This window comes from Tupaia chinensis, unplaced genomic scaffold (genome assembly GCF_000334495.1).
Source record: "Tupaia chinensis unplaced genomic scaffold, TupChi_1.0 Scaffold149448_1, whole genome shotgun sequence".
Taxonomy (NCBI): domain Eukaryota; kingdom Metazoa; phylum Chordata; class Mammalia; order Scandentia; family Tupaiidae; genus Tupaia; species Tupaia belangeri.
This window is the reverse complement of record NW_006209292.1, coordinates 1,739,022-1,761,065: the sequence shown is the minus strand read 5'-3', so window position 1 is coordinate 1,761,065 and position 22,044 is coordinate 1,739,022. Positions and strand designations below refer to the sequence as shown.

Genomic DNA, 22,044 nt, shown 5'->3' with positions numbered 1-22,044 from the left:
ACAAACTAGAGCCCTTTCAGAAAGTGACCAGAATATGGAAGGCTTTCAAAGCAGATTGTATAGGGAACTCTGGAAATAATTGGAGATAATTCATTTGTGTAAGAGAGGAGTCTAAAGATGGATTTTTATGGCAGCTTGGAAGAAATTTAGAGAGTTTACATATAGGGTAAAACAGTCTGGTTCTATATACCCCCTGAGAATAAAATCAGGACCAATGGGTTAAAATGCCTGCAGTTCAACTATTGGCTCAACACAAGAGAAAAATTTCTAATGATTCTATGTTGGGAATTGACTGGCTCATTAGGTAGTGATTTCCTTGTCACTAAAAGAGTTCAAGTAGTGGCTGATCAATCACTTGGCAGCATAGCTATAGTGAAGATTTAAATATCTGATGGGGTTGAGCTTCATGACTCAAGGTCCTGCTCAAGTCTAAACACAAGTTTGTGGGTTTTTTTTTTTTATAAAGATTTTTGTCACAGGGCATGTGCACACACTGGAGAGAGACAGACTCAGTCATGTGAGATCCAGTACCCTAACCATCATGGCACCTGCAGGCTAAGGGTTTGGGATTTTTAAGGTGATAAGTGAATGATATTCAATATACATGTATATTGTATCTGTCACTATGATGTTGTTGAGTCATCATTTAAGGGCATAAATGGCCACCACTATTTAAGTGCCCATTGTTGCATAGATGTTTTTAGAAAATTTTATTGGATCTTTTACAAGAACATATGCTTAATGTACACTAAACAATTATCAAAGCAGTGCCTCTTCCAGAAAACCCCATGTACTCTGTGGATCACCTTTTGTCCAACTAGGTATTCTCAGTTATACTTGTAGGAGACCAGATCAGGCTTGCTCAGGATTAATTCACAGCACATTGGGAAGGGAACTAACAAAAGTGGTACCTGTGATTTGGGAAGCACTACTGTCAAAGTCAGGGTCTATCTAGGTCAGGGGTCTTATTCTCTGGTCTGCTTTGTTTGTTTAGGTCAGGACAGCCTTACTGGTTCGGCCCTTTGACTATCTCGTGTTATTTCTTTGGCATTTTCACTGTTCACAGTTGCTGACTTGTCTTCTTTTGATGTGCTCAGTTTTTGATAAGGTAAGACTCACATGATAAAATGCAAATTAAACAAATGTGTATTCAGTGAAGTGTAAGCCCTCCTGCCCCGCAGCTGCAACTGCTATGACCACCTTCTTGTGAATCTTCCCAGAGTGAGTGTATATGTACGTAAGCATAAATGTAGGTATTTGTATGGTCTTGGGGCCTCCCATCTGGCTCTTACCACCAATTTTTGTGTCCTTTTGCTTATCTTCAACTACTACAATAGTTCATTTCTCTGGAGTCAACTCTATCTGCTACCTTGTCCTGGCTTTACTATTTTCTACTTCTCACCTGCTTTCAACCTGCTGCCCTGACCCAGTAAGACCTTAATCTGGGACAGGAAGAAGTAGAATTAATCATTTAGAAAGAGGAAAGCATTTTTAGTTTCTATTTTCATTGTATATTTTACAGCCCTGTAAAATTAAATTATGCCTGTTCATCTGCTATTGACTCACCATATTCCATGAGCAAACTATTTGCATTTTTCTTCACAACAACATCTTTCTCCTCAGGACACTGTGGCAACTAATGTTTTAAGATTCTCATAAAAAGTCATAATAATAAAACCTCTTCAAAGCGTAGAGAAGTATTATTAAAGAAGCTAAACAGTTTACAGACTCAATCATGCTGTGTTAGAGATTAAACCAGGTAGACTGGGAATTCATTTAGGGCACACTTACATTCTTTGTTTCCAGACATGACCACATACACAGTTCACCTAATGTGTCACCACAGAATGTAATGTGTTGGCCCAGCCATTGTGGTGCAGCAGTAATGCAAGTGCCCAGCAAGGCTGGAAGCCATACGGCTGACAGCTGGTTCAGATCTCCCAGGTTGCCTTGAAAACACTCTAGGCACATGTGTAGGCACCAGGATCCTGAAGAACACTAAGATCACAGAAAGTAGATTGCTGCATGACAAGATCCTATTGAAGGTGCTCTCTTTTGCAATCTTTCTCTGTCATGTGTACATGCTATCTATCATTTTTAAAGGAATATGATATGTTGATGATATGTTGAGGTATTTAGAAAATGGCATCATCAGATAGATGAGGGAGCAATTGATTCCAAAAAGGCAATAAAGGGGAACGAGGGAGGAAAAGTACCCACAAAATTTTAGAGATGGAAGAGACCTCAAAGATTAGTTAACCTAAGCTAAGTACCCTTAGCAGCATCCCTACTAAGGAGTTGAACCTCTGTTTTGAATATCTCCACTGATACGGTGCTCGTTATATCTCAGGTGGCTTATTTCATCTTTAGGCAGTTCTATTAGAAATCTCTTCTTTAAGCTACACCCAAATCCATCAACTATTATCTTCTACCACTTGGTCCTAGATTAAACTGCTCAGAGTGCCACAGGCCATGTAAAATCCTTTGCCAGCATCAAAGTTCTTCCTATACTCAAAACCACTCTCATGTATGGCTTCATCTTCACTTGTATAGAGTAGGCATTTCAAGTTCCTTCAGTGGTCATCAGATGACTTGTTTACTACCCACTCATCATCTGTGAGGACACAAAAGACTTCCTACCATGTAAATGTGTCAGTTTCTTTGATTGTGCCTTGTTTTGGTTTATATAAGTTCAGTAAAGTATATGAAAGGAACTCCAAATTAAAAGAAATTTGGAAATGAATCAAATATGAAGTATTTGAGAATAATAATAAAGGCCAGACTGGTAACAAAATTTCAGAATCTTAAGCCTTAAGTCAGTTAGGCTGATAGTGATTCCATATGAATAGACAACAGAAAACTGTCTCTCTGTATCTGACTCTATCACTCATGGAGTAAATAAATAAACTTAAAAAAAAAAAAGCCATGTATCCCAAAGTGATAACTCCATTTGAAAGCGCTCATTTTTTTCTTGTCCAGGAATCCTTGAATGTTATGTTGGTAAAAGGAACTGACACACAAGCATCCAGCTATATCCTAGGCATCAAGATTCTGTGAGTGTTCAGAAGATAGTTTTGGCATAGGAACACCTCCTGAAAATGTAACTCCCATTTAGAGATCTGGACCAGCTTTCATCATCAAGTCAATACCTTGAGACTCAGGGTTCTGGTTGTATTAGTGTCATATGGGGAGTTGTATAACCCAGAATGCTTAAGTAAGGGGCTTTGCTCCTTACTGGGAGGGGGTGAGAAAGAATGTGACTGTTTTGCTCTCATCTTTCTTATCCTGCATTAGAAACAAAGCACAAAGTTGACTGGAATCAGCGCTAGCATTGCCCCCAGCTGCTGAACTCTGATTTAACCAGATGCCATAACTATAGCAACAGGGAAATATTGGAATTTTGAGATTAGCATGCTTCTGAAATTTGCTAAATATAGCACACTTTGTGGTGGGGTGTACATTGTAGGTATTTCCTCTGTTTATCAAGTGACAAAGTAAGTCAGGCTTTGGAAGGACCATTTATTTATTATATCTGGTGGCTGCTGAAGTCTCCCTACCCTCTTGATCTATATCTATGAATGTGTGCTTTGATACCATATGAGATAAATCAGATTGTCCAAAGCATGGGTGAAAATTGGGCTGTTGTAAAGCCATTTTCAGGTTTGTGTGGGTGTTGGAATATTCATCTTTGGGGGTTAATGGAAAGATGCTTGGGCTGAGAGTCAGAAAACCTGTCTCAGCCTCTGTGATGAAATCATTATGCAATCTTGGGCAGGTCTCGGGTTCCCCATTTTTTTTTTAAATGCTAGGGGTTGAGCTCTTTAGCTTACCCATTTCTTGGATGTTTTGGAATAGTTAGGGTTCTGTTTCCCCCTGCTGTGTCTCTGGAGGGTCCTTACTGACACCCTTAGAATGAGGAAGAGAGATCCATATTCCAGGATTCCTGGGACAGAGTGATGAGTGATGTATAAAACGGGCTGGGGATACCTTACAGGCATTTCTCTGGCTAGAGAAGTATTCTTTCCACCCCACAAGCCCTGAAATAGGCCTATTGACTTCATGTTCTCTCAATATACCTTTCCTCACAGATGTACCTATGCAGCCCCCAGAATTAGCAAACATCCCACTTCCACCCCACTCAACAGGCTCTGAGTCCCATTTTGTCTGTATTATGTGAAATTTAAAGGACCCAGAGTCAAAGAGGTGGGTCATTGACACAGTGTAGCTGCAATTTCTTCTCAGACTCAGCCACAGTTGTCATAAATAGATCCGTGCCACCTTCCTGTGACCAACCCCTTGCCTTCTCTCCCACCTCCAGAAGCTCTCTGCCTGTCTGTTACCCAATTCTCGTTTACCAGAGAGCCTGAGTTCCTACCTTGGTTCCATACTTGATGTCTTTGTCCATTGACAACTGGAATTCTATTGTTCTTTTCAAATTTTTTGAGATTTGGGCTTGGCCACTGCCAGAACTCTAGGATTTCCCATCTGCCTGTCTGCAGAGATATCTGAGACTCTACAACACCTCCTAGCCTAATGGCCATCATAGCCCTTAATAATTTACTATTGGTCCTCACTGAAAGTGCTGCCTGCCTTGCCTGTACCTCTGTCTACTGCGTATTACTAGACTCTCTTAAAAGTGTGTTCTGTCTACTCTGTTGAAGGGAAATTACCATGCCACTCACATTTGAACCTTCCTAACACAGATTATTAGCAGCTTCTTTCTCACCTCTCATTGAAGACCCTCACCTCAAAGGTATCATTGGATCTGTCTGTTCTCTGGATAATAGATGCCCCTAGGCTGGTCTATTCTACCCCCCAAACATATTCCAGTTATAGCCCACAAAGACTATGTGGGCATTCCTTGGGCCAAGCTACCCTACCTAAGCCCAGCTCTGTGGGCTGATTCCTTAGGATGAAAGCTATTGCATCTGTATTCTTACTCATTATGTACCTGTTAACAAACAGTCTCACAGAACCTTGTAGTCAATGACTTTGTAGGCTAAATTCAAGTTAAAATTCTGAGATGGCCAATGAAGGAGAATTTTCTTTTATCTTTGCAGCCTAAGGTAGGGAGAGTGATGCTGTTGGGAATTTTGGAGCTAGGAAGAGATGGTTAGGTGAAAGGTGAGAAATATCTGTGTGATATTTTTGGAAGAAAAGTTACAAGGCAGCATTGTCAGTAGTCCTCAGCTCCTTCCAAAGTTGCTTCCAAAGTTGCTTCTGGCTTCATGAAATAACCTAAAGTCGGGGTTGGCAGGTGGCATAGTGGTTAAGGGTGCTGGACTCCCACATGGCCGACTGTGGTTCGAGTCCCAGACCTGGTGGCTTGCTTTCTCCCCCCCCCCCCATCCCTCTCTGGTCAAATTAAAATAAGTAAATAAATAAAGTTAAATAAAATAATTTAAAAAATAATGACCTAGAGTCACAGACTCATAGCAGTAGCATGTGTATTGACTGGCTGGCCATGTGTCCTTTTGCTAAAGACTTAACTATTTCTGAACCTCAACTTCCTCATATGTCAAATAAGACTTTGTAGAAGTGATATCTTTTCTCATCTACAAGCTCTCAGGAAATATCAATACCAGTTAGTGGGTAGTGTATGTGAAAGTGTATTTAGAACTGGAACAGGCCATATGAGTCATCCAGTCTTTCTTTCCACATGGGTGGGTTTCACAGACATGGAGCTCTCGCCCAGTTCTTGTGACACAGCAATGATTGGGATCAATATCCTTAGGGAATAGCAAAGTTAGAATGAAGGCAAACAGTCTGATATGGAGCTAGATGATACTAGAGAGACTGTACATAAAGCCAAGTGCTTCGGGGAGCCAGCAGAGCTGAGGCATGAGGAAATTTGAAGGAGAGGAATTTCCTGAGCTGCACTACAGGAGCTAATGCCTTCTTTTTGTTTGATGCCTGTTGGTCTAGCAGCATAGACTCAAGGTATTCTGGAAGAATTAAAGGGTAGAAGAAAAGCAGACCAAATGTTAGGGACTATTCTTAAAAGGTCTGGCAGGATATGGGACCAGGCAGAGCATACAAAACCAGCATCAGGGGACCAGCAGTTAGCGTAATGGCCATGTCGCTGAATTCCCATGTAGCTGACTGCGGTTCGAGTCCTGGACCAGGTGGCTTAAGCTCACACCGGATGCATGTGCATATGCGTACCCAAGATCCTGAGGAAAATGGAGGAGAAGGGATTGCAGCATGGCCATCCCCCCTAGGGGTGATTTCTCTCTTTCTATCTCTCTGTTTCTCTCTGTCTTTCTGGCGAGTGCATGTGACCTATAGTAAAATCCTCTACAAAAACAAAACAAAACAAAACAAACAAACAAAAAAACAGCATCAGCTAGTTGAAGGTAAACTTAGTTCAAAGGAGATGGAAAGTGGTATAAATGAATAGTAAAAATAGGCCATGTTTGGACACCATGATGGTTAATTATTTGCATCAACTTGGCGAGGCTATAGTGCCCAGTTGTTTGGTCAAACGTTAGTCTGGATGTTGCTGTGGAATCAAACTTTGAGTAAAGCAGTTTACCCTCCATAATGGTGGTGGGCCTCATCTAATGATTCACAGGTCTTATTAGTGAAGACTGAAATTTCTCAAAGAAAAAGGAATTTGGTCTCAAGACTGAGAGATTCCAGGGCTGCTTGGCCTGCCCTGTGAATTTTGGAGTCAGGCTACAGCATCAATTCTTACCTGAGTTTTGAGCTTGTCTCCCTGTGCTACAAATTACAGACTTGTTAGCCGCCCCCATCCCAACACACAAGCCAGTTCCTCAAAATAAACATCTCCCCACACACAAACACACATGATGGGGTCTTCCAAAAGTTCATTGCCAATGCATATTATGAAACAACTATATGTGGATTTCCAAAAAATGATGCACCAAAATAAACTCATATTTTAATTCAATTTTTCCATTCACTTTTTAAAGTCCCCTCATATATGCTTTAGTTTGAATGTATGCCCCCTCCAAAAGTCATGTTGAAATTTGATCACTGTTTTGATAGTATTAGGAGGTGGGAACTTTGAGATGTGATTGGGCTGTGAGAGCTTTGCCCTCATGAATGAATTAATGCCATTATCAGCCCCTTTTGCTTTTCTTGTCTCTCCTGCTCCTCTGTCATGTGAAGAATAGTATTTCTACCTTCCAGATGATACTGTGTTCAAGGTTCTATCTTGGAAGTGGAGACTGGAGCCACTGCAACAAACCTTCTGATGCCTCAATTTCGGACTTCTCAGACTCTGAAAATTACATTTCTGTTGCTTATAAATTACCCAATATGTGGTATTCTGTTACAGTAGCAGTATAAAATCAACCGAGACTGTGTGTGTGTGTGTGTGTGTGTGTGTGTGTGTGTATGTGAGCACACATGTGCATTTCTGCTATTCTGTTTCTCTGGAGAACTCTAACTGAACTGCTTCATGTATCATGAAGATAGCAATGTGGCTTTGAACAGAGACAATTGCAGTATCATGAAGAGCTTTGAATGAACGATTGTTATGAGTTCTTTGACCATAGTTGTCATTCAGTCAGAAAATATTAATCAAGTAATTCTCAAGTAATAGTAATTAATGATTAATTACTGTTTGCTAAATGACTGTATATTGCTTCATAGAGGTTGGTTTGCAAAACCCCTCTTGACTCATATTCCTTAGATGCAAATTCAGAGCCCAAGTGGAAGGACCTCATGTTCCTGTCATAGGGATTTTACTCCTCTGAGGAGAGTACTGGAGGCTGGGTATCCTCTATTGGGGGTGAGGATCTGATGAGATAGGGTTTCCAACTGTTGGGTTGATAATGGTGTCAAGAAGTACTACTGAGAGTCCTGTTATTCATACTTACTGGACTCAAGGCCATTGAAAGCACTCATTTAGTCCAGCTTCTAATTGCACAGAGCGAGAGAGTGAACCTGAGAGAGGAAGTAATATTTCAGGCCACACAGCAAGTTGGTGCTGCAGCCAGGCCTCATACCAAATCTCCTAACAATAGCTAAGGAAGAGAAGAAAGGAGAAGGAAAGAGATAGAGGTTGCTGGATAAAGAAAAGTATGGATTTTCTTTGTGCTTTCTCTATGGGCTATTTGATGAGTAATTATCCAAAGTCAGGAAGTATTCTATTTTCATAGCTGAATAGAAAGGAGAAAAAAATAGAAGAGTCTGGAAAAAAAATAAAGTAAAACAAAATAGAAAACATATTTATAAGAGCCTGTTACTGCTCAGTCACACAATTGAAAATAATCAGTATAAATGAGTTTCATTTGGTGAGTAAATTAGCTCTACTATAGACTTCTCTAGTAGCAAGAAAGCTACTACACTCAGTCCAACCACATTAGCCAAAGAGCGTTTGCCCTTGTTAAAATAATGATGCATTTTGTTTGCTTGCCACAGGACCAGAGTTTCATATTTCTCTCTCATATTTGTTCAGGAATTTGGCTATCTCCCATGAGCATACTAAACTGAATTGATTAATAAAAGCGGTGTATGGATTCATTTATTTTAACTTGACTGATGGCTTCATTTATTAAACTTTCAATGAAGTTGTAATTCTTTTGTAAAGTATAAATTTAAAAACATTGGGGGGCCAGCAGGTGGTGTGGTGGTTAAGGGCATTGGACTCCCACATGACTGATCGTGGTTCGAGTCCCAGACCTCTTGGAGGCGTGCGTTCTCACTCCCCACTCCTTGTGTGTGTGTGTGTGTGTGTGTGTGTGTGTGTGTGTGTGTATGTGTATGTGTGTGTGTCTGTTAATAATAAAATAATAATGATAAAGTTAAATCAAATAATTCTTTAAAAAATTTAAACATGCTGGAAATTCATAAATATTTTGGAATGTGTTGAGATGAATCAATAAAGATGACTCTCTTTCCTTTGCTTTCAGTATTGCTGTTTTGAGTTTACATTTTACATTTAGGATTTATTAGTGTAAATCTCCCTTATATGTCACTTAAAACATTAGGATATATATGGAATTAAATCCAATCTAGGGGAGAGTAAATTCTACTAGAATCTTCTAAACCAAAACTAGTAGAGTTTCTACCTTTAACTTCTACTATTTTGATCCCCCCTCCACCCGCCACAGCTGTGTATGCTTGCTATAGAGACACACAGAGAGAGAAAGTGAGAAATTATCCCCCAGGGGAGATGGTTATGTTACAACTCCATCGCTTCCATTCTCCTCTCAGGATTTTGGGCATGCACACAAATTCACCCTGCTTGATTTTCAAACTGCTGGGTCTGAGACTCATACCATGGTTGGCCATGTACAAGTTCAGTGCCTGAACCACTGTACCACCTGCTAGCCCAATTTCTACTGCTTTTTGTGAAAAAGCATGTCATAATGTTTCAGAAAGCTAAGTTCTACCAACATGGGGTGTTTGACTGTACTTTCTATAGAGTGTCTGGGCTCCTCACCGAGATGCACACTCATCAAAAAGCATCATTCCTGGCCAGGGTGTCAGCCTCTGCTCTGCTCCTTCTCTGTTTGGAGCATGGCAGAGCTTTGATCAGTTCTTTAAAGAGCTTTGTATTTACACCCTCTTAGAGATCTGCAGACAGAATTTGCATACCACGTTGGAATCTATGACAGTAGGCACCACTGGAATGGAAAAGATATTCATCAGCTTTCTTCTTAGTGACTTTTTTTTTTATATCTTTTCTATTTTGAGGGAGTGAAAACTGCTCCAGGTTTCTTCTCTGATCTTGCTATTCTCTCCTTATATGTTTTTACTTTTCTTTTTATATTCCTTTATCCCTTCTCAAATACCAATGTGTGTGTGTGTGTGTGTGTGTGTGTGTGTGTGTGTGTATGTGTATGTGTGTGTGTCTGTTAATAATAAAATAATAATGATAAAGTTAAATCAAATAATTCTTTAAAAAATTTAAACATGCTGGAAATTCATAAATATTTTGGAATGTGTTGAGATGAATCAATAAAGATGACTCTCTTTCCTTTGCTTTCAGTATTGCTGTTTTGAGTTTACATTTTACATTTAGGATTTATTAGTGTAAATCTCCCTTATATGTCACTTAAAACATTAGGATATATATGGAATTAAATCCAATCTAGGGGAGAGTAAATTCTACTAGAATCTTCTAAACCAAAACTAGTAGAGTTTCTACCTTTAACTTCTACTATTTTGATCCCCCCTCCACCCGCCACAGCTGTGTATGCTTGCTATAGAGACACACAGAGAGAGAAAGTGAGAAATTATCCCCCAGGGGAGATGGTTATGTTACAACTCCATCGCTTCCATTCTCCTCTCAGGATTTTGGGCATGCACACAAATTCACCCTGCTTGATTTTCAAACTGCTGGGTCTGAGACTCATACCATGGTTGGCCATGTACAAGTTCAGTGCCTGAACCACTGTACCACCTGCTAGCCCAATTTCTACTGCTTTTTGTGAAAAAGCATGTCATAATGTTTCAGAAAGCTAAGTTCTACCAACATGGGGTGTTTGACTGTACTTTCTATAGAGTGTCTGGGCTCCTCACCGAGATGCACACTCATCAAAAAGCATCATTCCTGGCCAGGGTGTCAGGCTCTGCTCTGCTCCTTCTCTGTTTGGAGCATGGCAGAGCTTTGATCAGTTCTTTAAAGAGCTTTGTATTTACACCCTCTTAGAGATCTGCAGACAGAATTTGCATACCACGTTGGAATCTATGACAGTAGGCACCACTGGAATGGAAAAGATATTCATCAGCTTTCTTCTTAGTGACTTTTTTTTTTATATCTTTTCTATTTTGAGGGAGTGAAAACTGCTCCAGGTTTCTTCTCTGATCTTGCTATTCTCTCCTTATATGTTTTTACTTTTCTTTTTATATTCCTTTATCCCTTCTCAAATACCAACTGATGGGATGTTTAAGTGACTTTCATCCATTCATTGAAGTATTTACTGAGTACTATTTTGTATAAAACACCATGCAACATACTAAGTTTTTAGAGTTATTCTTTTTGGGTGTTACTTTTTAAATTATAAAAATAATACACATTCATGGTAAAAATACAAAAAAAAATCTCTATGTGTATATAGGAACATATACATATGTACTTACCATATGCTTTTCTAGGAAACACAGATTGGAGCATGCTAACCACAGTTTTGTATATGCATTTCCATGTGAGTCTTGGCATCCTTTCCATGTCAGCACATGTGGTCCTGCTGATTCTCTCAAGGGCTGCATGATTGAAATGTAACTTTGGGAAATTTTGAGATTTTGATGAGTTTTCTTTATAGAGAGCAGATAAGATGGCCAATTATGAATGTATACACTCAGCATTTATTCATAAAGTTTCTTTTATTTTGTCTCTATATCGAAAGTACTACCAAGTTATGCATTCTGACACATGAAGAATTCTGTTGGCTTTTAAATGCTCCAGGGAGATCAAAAATTAGCTTGACTAGTTTCCTATTTGAAAAGCACATGTCCACACTGGCCTTGGACTACTCTCAAAGTAGCTCCCAAACCAGCCTTTAGAGCTTGTCCCAATACTTAATGATAGTTCATTTTCTCCTTTTTTATAAGATAGTTCAACTATAGCTTCAGCCAATATTTTCTGGTATAGTCTTATCAACTGTAAAATTCTTGCTCGTTTGGACATGTTCCATCATCACTAGTGTTCCTTTTGGCTATGTACAATGTGACTCTTTCCTCAAAGAACTCCATATTCTAGCTCACCCTTACAAGGGAACTTAGAGATCAGATCTCTGTGCATCATTTCCTTTCATCTTCACAACAAAACCATGAAGGAGGTGCAAAAATTATCTCCAAATGGCAGGTAAGGAATTGGAAAGTTAAGTCCAAGGTCACATAGCTAGTAGATTAGTAGATGAAAAAACTAAAATTTAACCCAAGTTTATCTGACCCTAAAAGCTGTGCTTCTAACCAATATATGTACTGCAGGTGTTTCTTAGTGGGCCTATCATGCAGAGTAGCTCTAGCCTTTCTGTGAACCTGTGGTTCTCTAATGGCAAGTCTCAACAACAGCTACTACTCCCTGAGCATGGCCTGCATGCCCTGTTCCTGCAAGGGGTTGAGTTCTCTCATGCTGGGATAGTATTTACTTCCAAGCTAAACATGGAAGAGAACTTGGGCAGAAAAAAGTTCCTGCTTATACTTATGCCAAAAAAGGATTCTCACATTATGAATCCCACAGTCGTTCCTATGTAATGCCATTATGAGGACATTAGGCAGAATTGGCAGCTATTTGGCGTTTTTGGTTAATATGTCATGCTTCAAATAAGTTAGAGATATAGACTCATAACCCCTGCTTTGACTCAAACACCAATATCCAAGAGTTAAAAAGTCTTTTATTTTATTTCCCTAATCAGAGTTCTCTAGTTTCCTTGTCAATTTTTGATGTTGCCCAGCCTGGGAGTTGCATCTTTTAATTCAGATTTATCTGAATAAGGCATCTAAGAGATGTGCTTGGTAGCCGGGAGACAAGGTCTATCTCTGTCTCCTGGTGGCCTCTACTCCTGGTTCTCCAGTTACCTTGCCTACATGCTTGGAAATTTGAGAATCAGAATGTGATCATGGCCCACTCATTGAATTAGGCATTTCTGTGTTGCTCACCATCTAAAAGAAAGGTCATTCTAGAGGTCATTTTTTCAGTTTGGTGGAAATAGAAGGGTTGTAAGAATGTTTGTTTATTTGTTTGTTTTTAGTTTTTTGTTTATTCTGTTTTATTTCTAGCACTGGAAAATAAGCATGAAAATCTGGAAAGGTCAAACCAATAGCAGTTGCCCTGGAATTGTAAGGCATTATCAATAACCAATGTATAGATGATGTGTTTATTTAAATTCTAATCCAATTCAGTTCAACGAATATTTGTTGAATGCCTTCTGTGAAAAAGGTAAAGCATGAATAAGATATGGCTGTCATCCTCCAGGAGCTGACACACTAATGGGAAATATACTTGTATACTGTTAATTCTCATATAAGGGAGAAAATAATAAAGGTCTGTATCGAGGTTTAAACAAAGTGCTATGGGAGTATTGGAAGAGTAAGAAATTAATTCCAATTAGGGGAATCTAGTAAGATGATATTTGAAGGAACGAGCTTTTAAGCTGGCCTTAAAGAATTGATGAAGGCCAGCAGGTGGCATGAAGGTTAAGACAGCTAGATCCTACATTGCCAACTGCCTAGTTCAAATTCTGAACCCCGTGACTTGAAAAACACACCAGGCACATGTGCGTGCATGCCCAAAATCCTGAGAGGAGAATGGAGGAGAAGGATTGTGGCATGGCCATCCCCCAGGGGGATGTCTTTACCTTTTCCTCTATTTGTCTTTCTCTCTGTGTCTCTTTATGGTGAGTATACATGCCCTACAGCAAACTAAAAAAATTGATGAGACTATTACAGAAAGACATTAAAGCATAAGATAGTTCAAACTGAAGAAGCTTAAGGTGTGCAAGCTCTGGGAATAGTGATTGCTCAGGTAGGATGGAAAGCAGTGTGAAATACAACTAAAGAGGTGAACCCAATTCATTTTATAAAGAACCTTGAACACCTGGTTAGACTTACTCTGTAGACTAAGGGAAATCTTGGACACCCACCCCCCCCCAGAAAAAATTACAGAAAACTCTGTCTCCTATCATCAGAGTTTCTGGTTCTTTCTTAGTGGTCCATTTATACAAATTTTTTTCCAACTGGAAAGAAAAAAATTCTTCCATTTGTATTCATGTGGTAAAGATTCTGTATATGAGAAATTCTGAACTTAAAATGCCATACAAGGTTGATTCAAATATCTCCAATGTATCAATAATGCATTTATAAAACCAGCAGTTAGTGTAATGTCTATGTTGCTGGACTCACATCTAGCTGACTGCGATTCAAGTCCTGGACCCGGTGGCTTAAACTCATGCCGGGCGAGTATGCGTGCGTGCCCAAGATCCCAAGAGGAGAATGGAGGAGAAAGGATTGCGTGTGGCCATCCCCCCTGGGGGGTGATTTCTCACTTTCTGTCTCTCTGTCTTTCTGGTGATCACACACACCCTATAGCAAAAACCTCTCAAAAAATAATGCATTTATTTCTTTCCTCAATAGTGTATGTAATTATATAATTATTTAATAAGCTTATACCCATGCTGATATAATCCAAGAGTGAGTGTTCATAATCTAGGTGGTATTGTAGCTGGAATTTATCTTACTCTGACATCTGTTTCACTCATTTGAGTGTACAACAAACCAGTTCTAGCTGTTCCATCAGGTTTCGCTTTGCTAGCTCTATTTATTGTCTTTCTCCAGTATTTCTGTAAGAATGTCACATTACATTATATTAGATGTTTCTCTCTCTAAGATAGGCGAACTTTTTTCCATCCTCTTTCACCATTCAGCTTACCATCCTATCGCAAACAGGAATTAGCTTTGTTTGGCATGATTTGTGTTTGAAGAATCCATATTTACTACTGCTTATCACTTAGGTTTCCCCTAGATACTCATAAATGACTGCCTTAATGATTGTCCTCACAGCTTACTAGATATTGAAATTAAATTTATGAGCTTAATTCCCTGAGTTCCCTGGGGAATTTTTTTTTTTTTTAGAAAAATGGAGCAAGGCAGTTTCATGACTCACAGCAGCTCTTCCATAATAACCAATGTGATAAAGAAAACATTTTGCAGAGGAACAAATTTTAGTTTTAGGCTTCCAATGATAATTATAAAAATTAACAAATAATATTTTAATTGCTAGAGGGTGTGTAAGCTCATCACAGACAGACAGAGATACAGAGAGAGAAAGCACCCCCCCCCAATGGAGTGTGGTCCAGCTTTCTTTACCACTAGGCTGTAGGGCCGGCTTCAAATAATGCAATTTTTTTAAATATGAAAAGACATCCTATATCCTTTAAAATTATTTATTTATTATACTCACACATACGTTTAAATGCCATAATAGATGCCTAGAAAAATGTTAATGCACTACTTTATAGTTCTTATTTTTTGCTGGCAACTGGAAATTTGGTCTTTTTACATCTAAATTATTGCACACTTGAAAAAGTAGCCTGATAATGGCACTTCTTAAAAGGTTATTTTGTAAGTACTGTCAGTCAGACATATGCTGAAGTACTGTTTCAGGTTGCTGAGGCAACCTGCCAGTTACAGTTGTGGTTAACCCTTTATACCTTATCAATAAGGCGCTGACTTGAAACCTGAGTCTCACTTTCAGTGACTGCAGTACAAGATGCACTGTAGGTAAGCTGTGGGTGGACTACAGCTACTTCTCAGTCTTTGCAAACTGGCAATAAATTGATGTGCATTTGATGGAGAACAGTAAGATGCTTTGAGAGGGATGGTTGCGTGGAACATTGTACAATACCAAGAACTTTAGTGGGGTTTAGGTTTCTGTGGTTGCCTAGTCAAGACTATGCCTGCTTTCTGAAGCTAGCTAGCAATGTGGAGAATGACCAGTTTGCATCAGTTGTTATAGAGAGGCAATCAATTTTTTTTGGCTGAAGCAGTGTGAAACCAGTGAACCACATGCCAATGCTACAGTCCCAGTTCTTGATGTTTCATGGAAAGTGTAAGGCTTCTTTCTGTTCTGAGCTGACACCAGCCATTTCCGATAGTTTAGTCTAGAGGCAAATGATGTTTAACAGCTCTTTTGTTGTGTAATCTTTTCCCAATAAGTATGATGCTTATTCTGGAAGGTGTATTATGGTACCTTTTACATAGTTCCACCTCAGCACTATTGTGTATAGGTTATTTACTTGGTATGAACATTTTTTATGCCAAAGACTGCTATCCAGGACCATTCAGTAGCAGAACAATGAGAAAATACCCCACTATGCAATCCCAGTGTGGGGTAATATTTAGGATGAAAGAACATACATTAGTTACCTACCAACTTGACAGGAATGGATTCCAAATCTGACATGCCATGGCTTCACTTCCCACAGGAGTGCTTCTGTGAGGGCAAGCTCATCGTGCACTCCTTAGAGTTTGCTGGTGGAGGGAAGACTTAGACTCCTAAAACAGGAGAAAGTGCTAAAATGTCATTTTAAGAAGCCATTCCATTTTCAGTAGAGTAGAAAGTGTTCTTCTGAGCCTGTGGTCCTATCTGTTCTCCCGATGAACTCAATGACTGTCTCATATTTTTCTAATATTTATTCTACAAATCAGCTACATGAGCCCCTGCCATTCTCCTGAATAAGCTTCCAGGCATTACCTGCATGCTGTGCTCCTGTGGAGGGATGGCAGTAATCTCTGCTAAGATAAACGGGAGCTTCTGTGGATAAAGCATAAACGCAGTGAAGTGTGTGTGGCTGTAAGATTTAATGCCTCTACAGGTAATTTTTTTGGAGGGGGGGATCTGGCATTTAATCAAATCCAGAGTCATTATGTAAATTTAATCACCTTGCAACACACTAGTAATTTTATTATCTTCTTTTCATTTGACAGTGCTTAGATACAAGTTGAGCTTGGAATTCCAGAGGTAGAGCACTGCTGATTGGAAACATATTAAGGAAAATTTGCTGAGGAAATGAGATAAAATCTTTATTCATGCTATTGATTGTCATTCTTGTATGCATGTTGGTGACCATAAAGCGTTTTAGAATAAAGTGTGCCTGTTTAAAGTTTTGTATCCTTCTTAAAGCCTGTAATGAATTACAAAGAGCCCATTTTGAATTGACTGTATTAAGTCTATACTTGTCAAACTGAAACCTTAACACCAAGTGAGATGTGGTTCAAACTCTCCTTAACACAGGAACCTTTATACTTGTGTAGCACATTTTGGCTTGGCCTCTGCTCACTAGAATGCTGTCTGAGGTTGGATTATTTATACCATAAGGTTTACTTAAAACCAAAGGCAGTATTTTAATCATCAACACTGATTTTGATAGGTATTTAGAAGGTACAGTGAATTGATGATTCTGAATAGACAAGTTATCCATCATCACATTGCTATTCATATTATGAGGCTGAGAAAAAAACAACAAAACAGGTCAAACTGGATTTCTCTTAAGCCACATGAGCTTTTTGATCCTGTAATTCCTACTAATGATTTTGTCTTTATAAAGGTAATGAAGCTAGATACTTTATTTGTGATATAAAGAATGAAATTAGAAACAAAGGAACAGGAATGACAGGCTACTATGTTTGCTAAGGCGGAAGTAATGGCATTCTTGGTGTCTTTTCTTTCCTCCACTTCTCTATTGCTTCCTCCACTTTTTCTAATCTCTGCTTGTGAAAAAAAAAAAAAAAACCCTCCTAAGAATATAATTTCTCCCATGCACAAATATTTCACGAGCTCTCCCATCTATACATTAGAACATGGAAACCCCTGGTCAACTAGAAAGTCTTTCTTCTAATTAGCTAATGGCTGTACTTTTGTATCTTCCAGGCACAGAAGCCAATGACTTGAGCAAATGCTCCTAATTCAAGCTCCACTCAGGTGACCCGATTTCTCATACCCAGAGTGCTACTTGTTCCAATGCAAACTTTCAAATTGTGTAGGCTAACACTGATCAAATAAGTCTTCCTTTGTCATAAGGTAAAATAATCATCTCTTGTCAGAGCATCATACAGAAGCGCACGCTCTCTCTCTCTCTTACACGCACACACACACACGAGAGTATATTAAAACATTGTGACAGTGGGAAAATGATGAGATTAAGTTTAGGGGATGTTCTAACTTGGATAAAATATGGTGGCTAAAACATGTTGACTAAAACATATGAAAAGGACTTACCCTCTCTATTTCAGTTTACCTACCTACCTGTCTATTCATCCAACCATATATCTGCTCATTCATTAAATATGCACCGAAATATACCCTTTGCAATAATGTGTGCTGGTGCCATAAAGATGAATATGGGAGCCAGCATGGAACCAGCAGATGGCATAATGGCTATGTCGCTGGACTCCCATGTAGTTGACCGCAGTTCGAGTCCCAGACCCGGTGGCTTAAACTCTCGCTGGGCGCATATGCATGCGTGCCCAAGATCCTGAGGGGAGTACTCAGGAGAAGGGATTGTGGCATGGTCATCCTCCCTGGGGGTGATTTCTTGCTCTCTCTCTCTCTCTTTTTCTGGCGAGTGCACACATCCTATACCCCCCACCCCCCAAAAAAGATGAATATGGGAGCCAGCAGGTGACATGGTTATTAAGGTGCTGGATTCCCACATGGTCAACCATGGTTTGAGGTCTGGACCTAGCATCTTGCTTTCTCATTTCCCTTTCTTTCTCTGCCTCTCTCTCTGGTCAGGTTAAAAAATAATGATGGTAGGACCAGCAGTTAGCCTAATGGCTATGTTGCTGGACTCCCACGTAGTTGACCGTGGTTCGAGTTCTGGACCCGGTGGCTTAAACTCACGCCGGGCACGTGTGCGTGCATGCCCAAGATCCCGAGAGGAGAATGGAGGAGAAGGGATTGCAGCGTGGCCATCCCCCCTGGGGGGTGATTTCTTGCTTTCTGTATCTCTGTCTCTCTCTGTCTGGCGAGCACATGCACCCTATAGCAAAAACCTCTCCAAAAAATAATAATGATGGTAAATATAATTAGATAAATAATTCTTTTTTGAAAAAGATGAATGTGATACTAGAGCTAATACTCTAGTTGAGGAGATGGATTAAAAAATAATTATACAACACTGTCTTTATCCATTTGGACTGCTTTAACAAAATAAGCTAGATAATTCACAAACAACACAAATTTATTTCTCAAGGTTCCAGAGACTGGGAAGTTCAAGATCAAAGCACCAGGAGGTTCAGTGTCTGGTAAGGACTCTGCTTCACCAATGGTGACTTCTTACAATGTCCTCACATTGTGAAAGGGGAAAGGGACTGATGAACTCTCATAGGTATCAATCTATTTCCTCCTATGAGAGAGAGAAAGAGAGAAAGAGGGTAGTAGAGAGACAGGTACCACAACAGGTGTTCATGCTACAATCCACCCTGTCCTCAGCCAGCCCAGATCACAGGCACATACGCAAGTGACCAAGATGTACAGGGACACAAATCACAGACTTTCCCATGTGGATTCAGCAGAACATTCAGTCAATGTTGTGCCACTACATGGCCCCTCAAGCCTCTTTTATAAGGGCACCAATGACTTTCTAAAGGCCCTACCTCTTAATATTACTGTTTTGAACATTAGATTTCAACATATGAATTTGGGGGTATGAAACTAAAACGTTTAGACCATAGCAAACACTATTTTAAAAAGTGACAGAGGTATGCAGAGTGTATTATTGGAATAAAGAGGTTTCTTTTCCAGCCTGGAGTGGGAATGAGTGATCAGGGAAGATTTCAAGAAGAGGTAGTGCTTAAGCTAAGTCTTAAAGTGTAAAAAGGTGTTTACATGGGGAAAGAGAATATATAGGCTGATGGGACAACCTGGATTCTAATACTCTTCAATTTTTGACCACTCCATACTGATGAGCATTCTGAACAGATTTGACATGAACATAGACTTATGTTTTCTTTGTAGACTACCAGATGTGTTCGGAACATTGCAGATGAGTGCATATGTCAATGCTTCTATTCAGGGGTTGAGGTTCATAATGTCTCTGTTGCAACTATTTAACTATGCAATGCTATCTCATCATAGTTTTAACGTCCACTTTCCTAATACCTAATGATGATGAAAATATTTTCATGTACTTATTTGCCATCTATACATCTTTGTGAAATTTTGTTCATGTATTTTGCTCATTTTCTAATTGGATTTTTATCTTACCATTGGCTTATTTTTTTAGAGGTTTTTGCCACAGAGTGTGTGCACTCACTGGAGAGAGGGAGAGACTGAGACAGTGAGAGGGAGAGAGAAATTCCCCCCTCCCAGGAGGGATGGTCCACACCACAATCTTTCTCCTCTATTCTCCTCCTGGGATCTTGGGCATGCACATACATGCTTCTGGCGTGATTTTCAAGCTACCAAGTCTGGGACATGAACTGTGGTTGGCCATGTAGAAGTCCAACAATGTAACTTCGATGCCATCTGTTGGCCTCACTATTGACTTTTGAGAGTTCTTTATATATTTCAGATACAAGTCTTTTGTGAGATACGTGGCTTGAAAATATTTTCTCCCAGTTTATAGTTTGTTTCTTCATTATCTTAACAGTGTCTTTAATAGAGCAAACTTTTTCATGTTGATGAAGTTTGATTTATCAATTCCTTTTTTTGTGAATTGTACTTTTGGTATTATGTCTGAGAACTCTTCAACTCACAATGTCATAAAGATGTCGTATCTTTTTTTTTTTTTGCTATTTTTTTCTTTTCTTTTTTTCTTTCTTTCTTTCTTTCTATTTTTTTTTTTTTTTAAGAGGTTTTTGCTATAGGGCACACATGCTCGCCAGAAAGACAGAGAGACAAAAAGTGAGAAATTACCTCTCAGGAGGCAGGAGGGATGGCTACGTCACTACGTCACAATCCTTCTCCTCCATTCTCTTCTCAGGATCTTGGGCATGTACGCACATACGCTTGGTGTGAGTTTAAGCCACCAGGTCCAGGACTCAAACTGTGGTGGACTACATGGGAGTCCAGCGACATAGCCATTATGCCAACTGCTGGTCCCTTTTTTGTTTTTCTAAAAAAAATTAATTTAAGTTTTTTGTTTTTTTTTTGCCATAGGGTATGTGTGCTTGCCAGAGAGAGACAGAGACATAGAGGGAAAGGGAGATATCACCCTGCAAGGGATGGCCACACTACAATTTCTTCTCTTCACTGGGCACACACACACACACACACACACACACACACACGTGCTTGGCATGATTTTCGAGCTGCTGGGTCTGGGACCAAACAGTAGTCGGACATGTGGGACTGCTGAAGACAATGCCACTTGCTGGTCCCTTTCTAAAATTTTTTTGGTTTACACCTTATGTGTAGATTTATGGCCTACCTTGAGTTAATTTTTGTATGAGGTATGAAGTTTAAGTTTTTTTTTTTTTTAATAGGAATGTGCAGTGATTTTAGCCCCACTCCTTGAAAAGACTATTATTTCTCTATTAATTTGCTTTTGTGTTTTTGTCAAAAATAAATTGGCCATAGTTTTGGGAGCTCATCTTTAGACTGTGTTCTTTTAAATGATCAATGTGTTCTTCGTTGTCAATACCACACTCTCTGGATTACTATAGATTCACATTATGTCTTTAAATTAGATATTATTCTTCCAACTTTATTCTTCTTTTTCAAAATTGTTTTAGCTCTTTTATTTCATTTTTATTTTAAAAATTTTTATGATGAAAAAGTCTTTAATACATTTTACATATCATGTATTCAGTGGAAAACAAAGGTTTATGTGAACAAACTAGTCAATAAAATTTTACCTTTCAGATCATATACTTTTTCTTCAAGATCTGTATATATTCTTGTGATGCTTCCAAAAGTAGATCTTAGGTTCAGTTGGACTTATCAGTAGAGCTTCAAGGAGAAGCTCTGCAGGATACAGATGCAAATTCAGTAGTAGCTTCTCTTTATTCTGTACATACACTTTTTCCCAACTCCTCCTGCATCTTGAACAAGTAGTTCTCTATGCTGTTATTTGAAGGTCGTGATACTGAGGTATGAACCACTGAGCTTTTTCTTGAAATAATATGCCTGTTGTGCACTAAACTATTATTAAGACTTCCAACATGAAGTGACCCTAGGACTAGTCTTGTGGTAAGACCGTTAAGATCTATTCTGCTGTTTCTCCACAAGAAGGTTGGCACTAACTTCTGCTAACTTCTCATTAGTTTGTCAGTTTATCTGATAACAATTTTGTTTTGCTTCTTTTCATTCCTTTGCTTTTCATGTAAATTTTACATTCCACTTATCTGTTAGTACAAAAAGTTCTGTTGGGATATTGATCGGAATTTCACTAAATGTCTGTATTAGTTTGAGAAAATATGACATCTTTTACTAAGTTTTTTCTTTAAATCCATAAACATGATGTATCTGTCCATTTATTTAGATATTCTTTGGTTACTTTCATCAGTATTTTATGATTTTACAGCACAGTTTGTACATATTTTGTTAGATTTATACCTAGATATTTTCTTTTGATTTGAGCTACTGCCAGACACATGTGTTTTGGCCAGAGAGAGACAAAGAAT

The 22,044-nt window shown here is 39.0% G+C and overlaps 1 protein-coding gene across 1 annotated transcript in view; it reads right to left on the bottom strand.

The window, feature by feature from the left end:
• Window positions 1-5,638: 5,638 nt before the first annotated feature.
• LOC102501990 (uncharacterized) overlaps window positions 5,639-22,044 on the bottom strand; it is a 143,122-nt gene continuing 126,716 nt past the window's right edge. Inside the window, 2 exon segments of the mRNA XM_027769373.1 lie at window positions 5,639-5,729; window positions 6,536-6,590. Of these exon segments, the coding sequence (XP_027625174.1) occupies window positions 5,639-5,729; window positions 6,536-6,590 (146 nt within the window).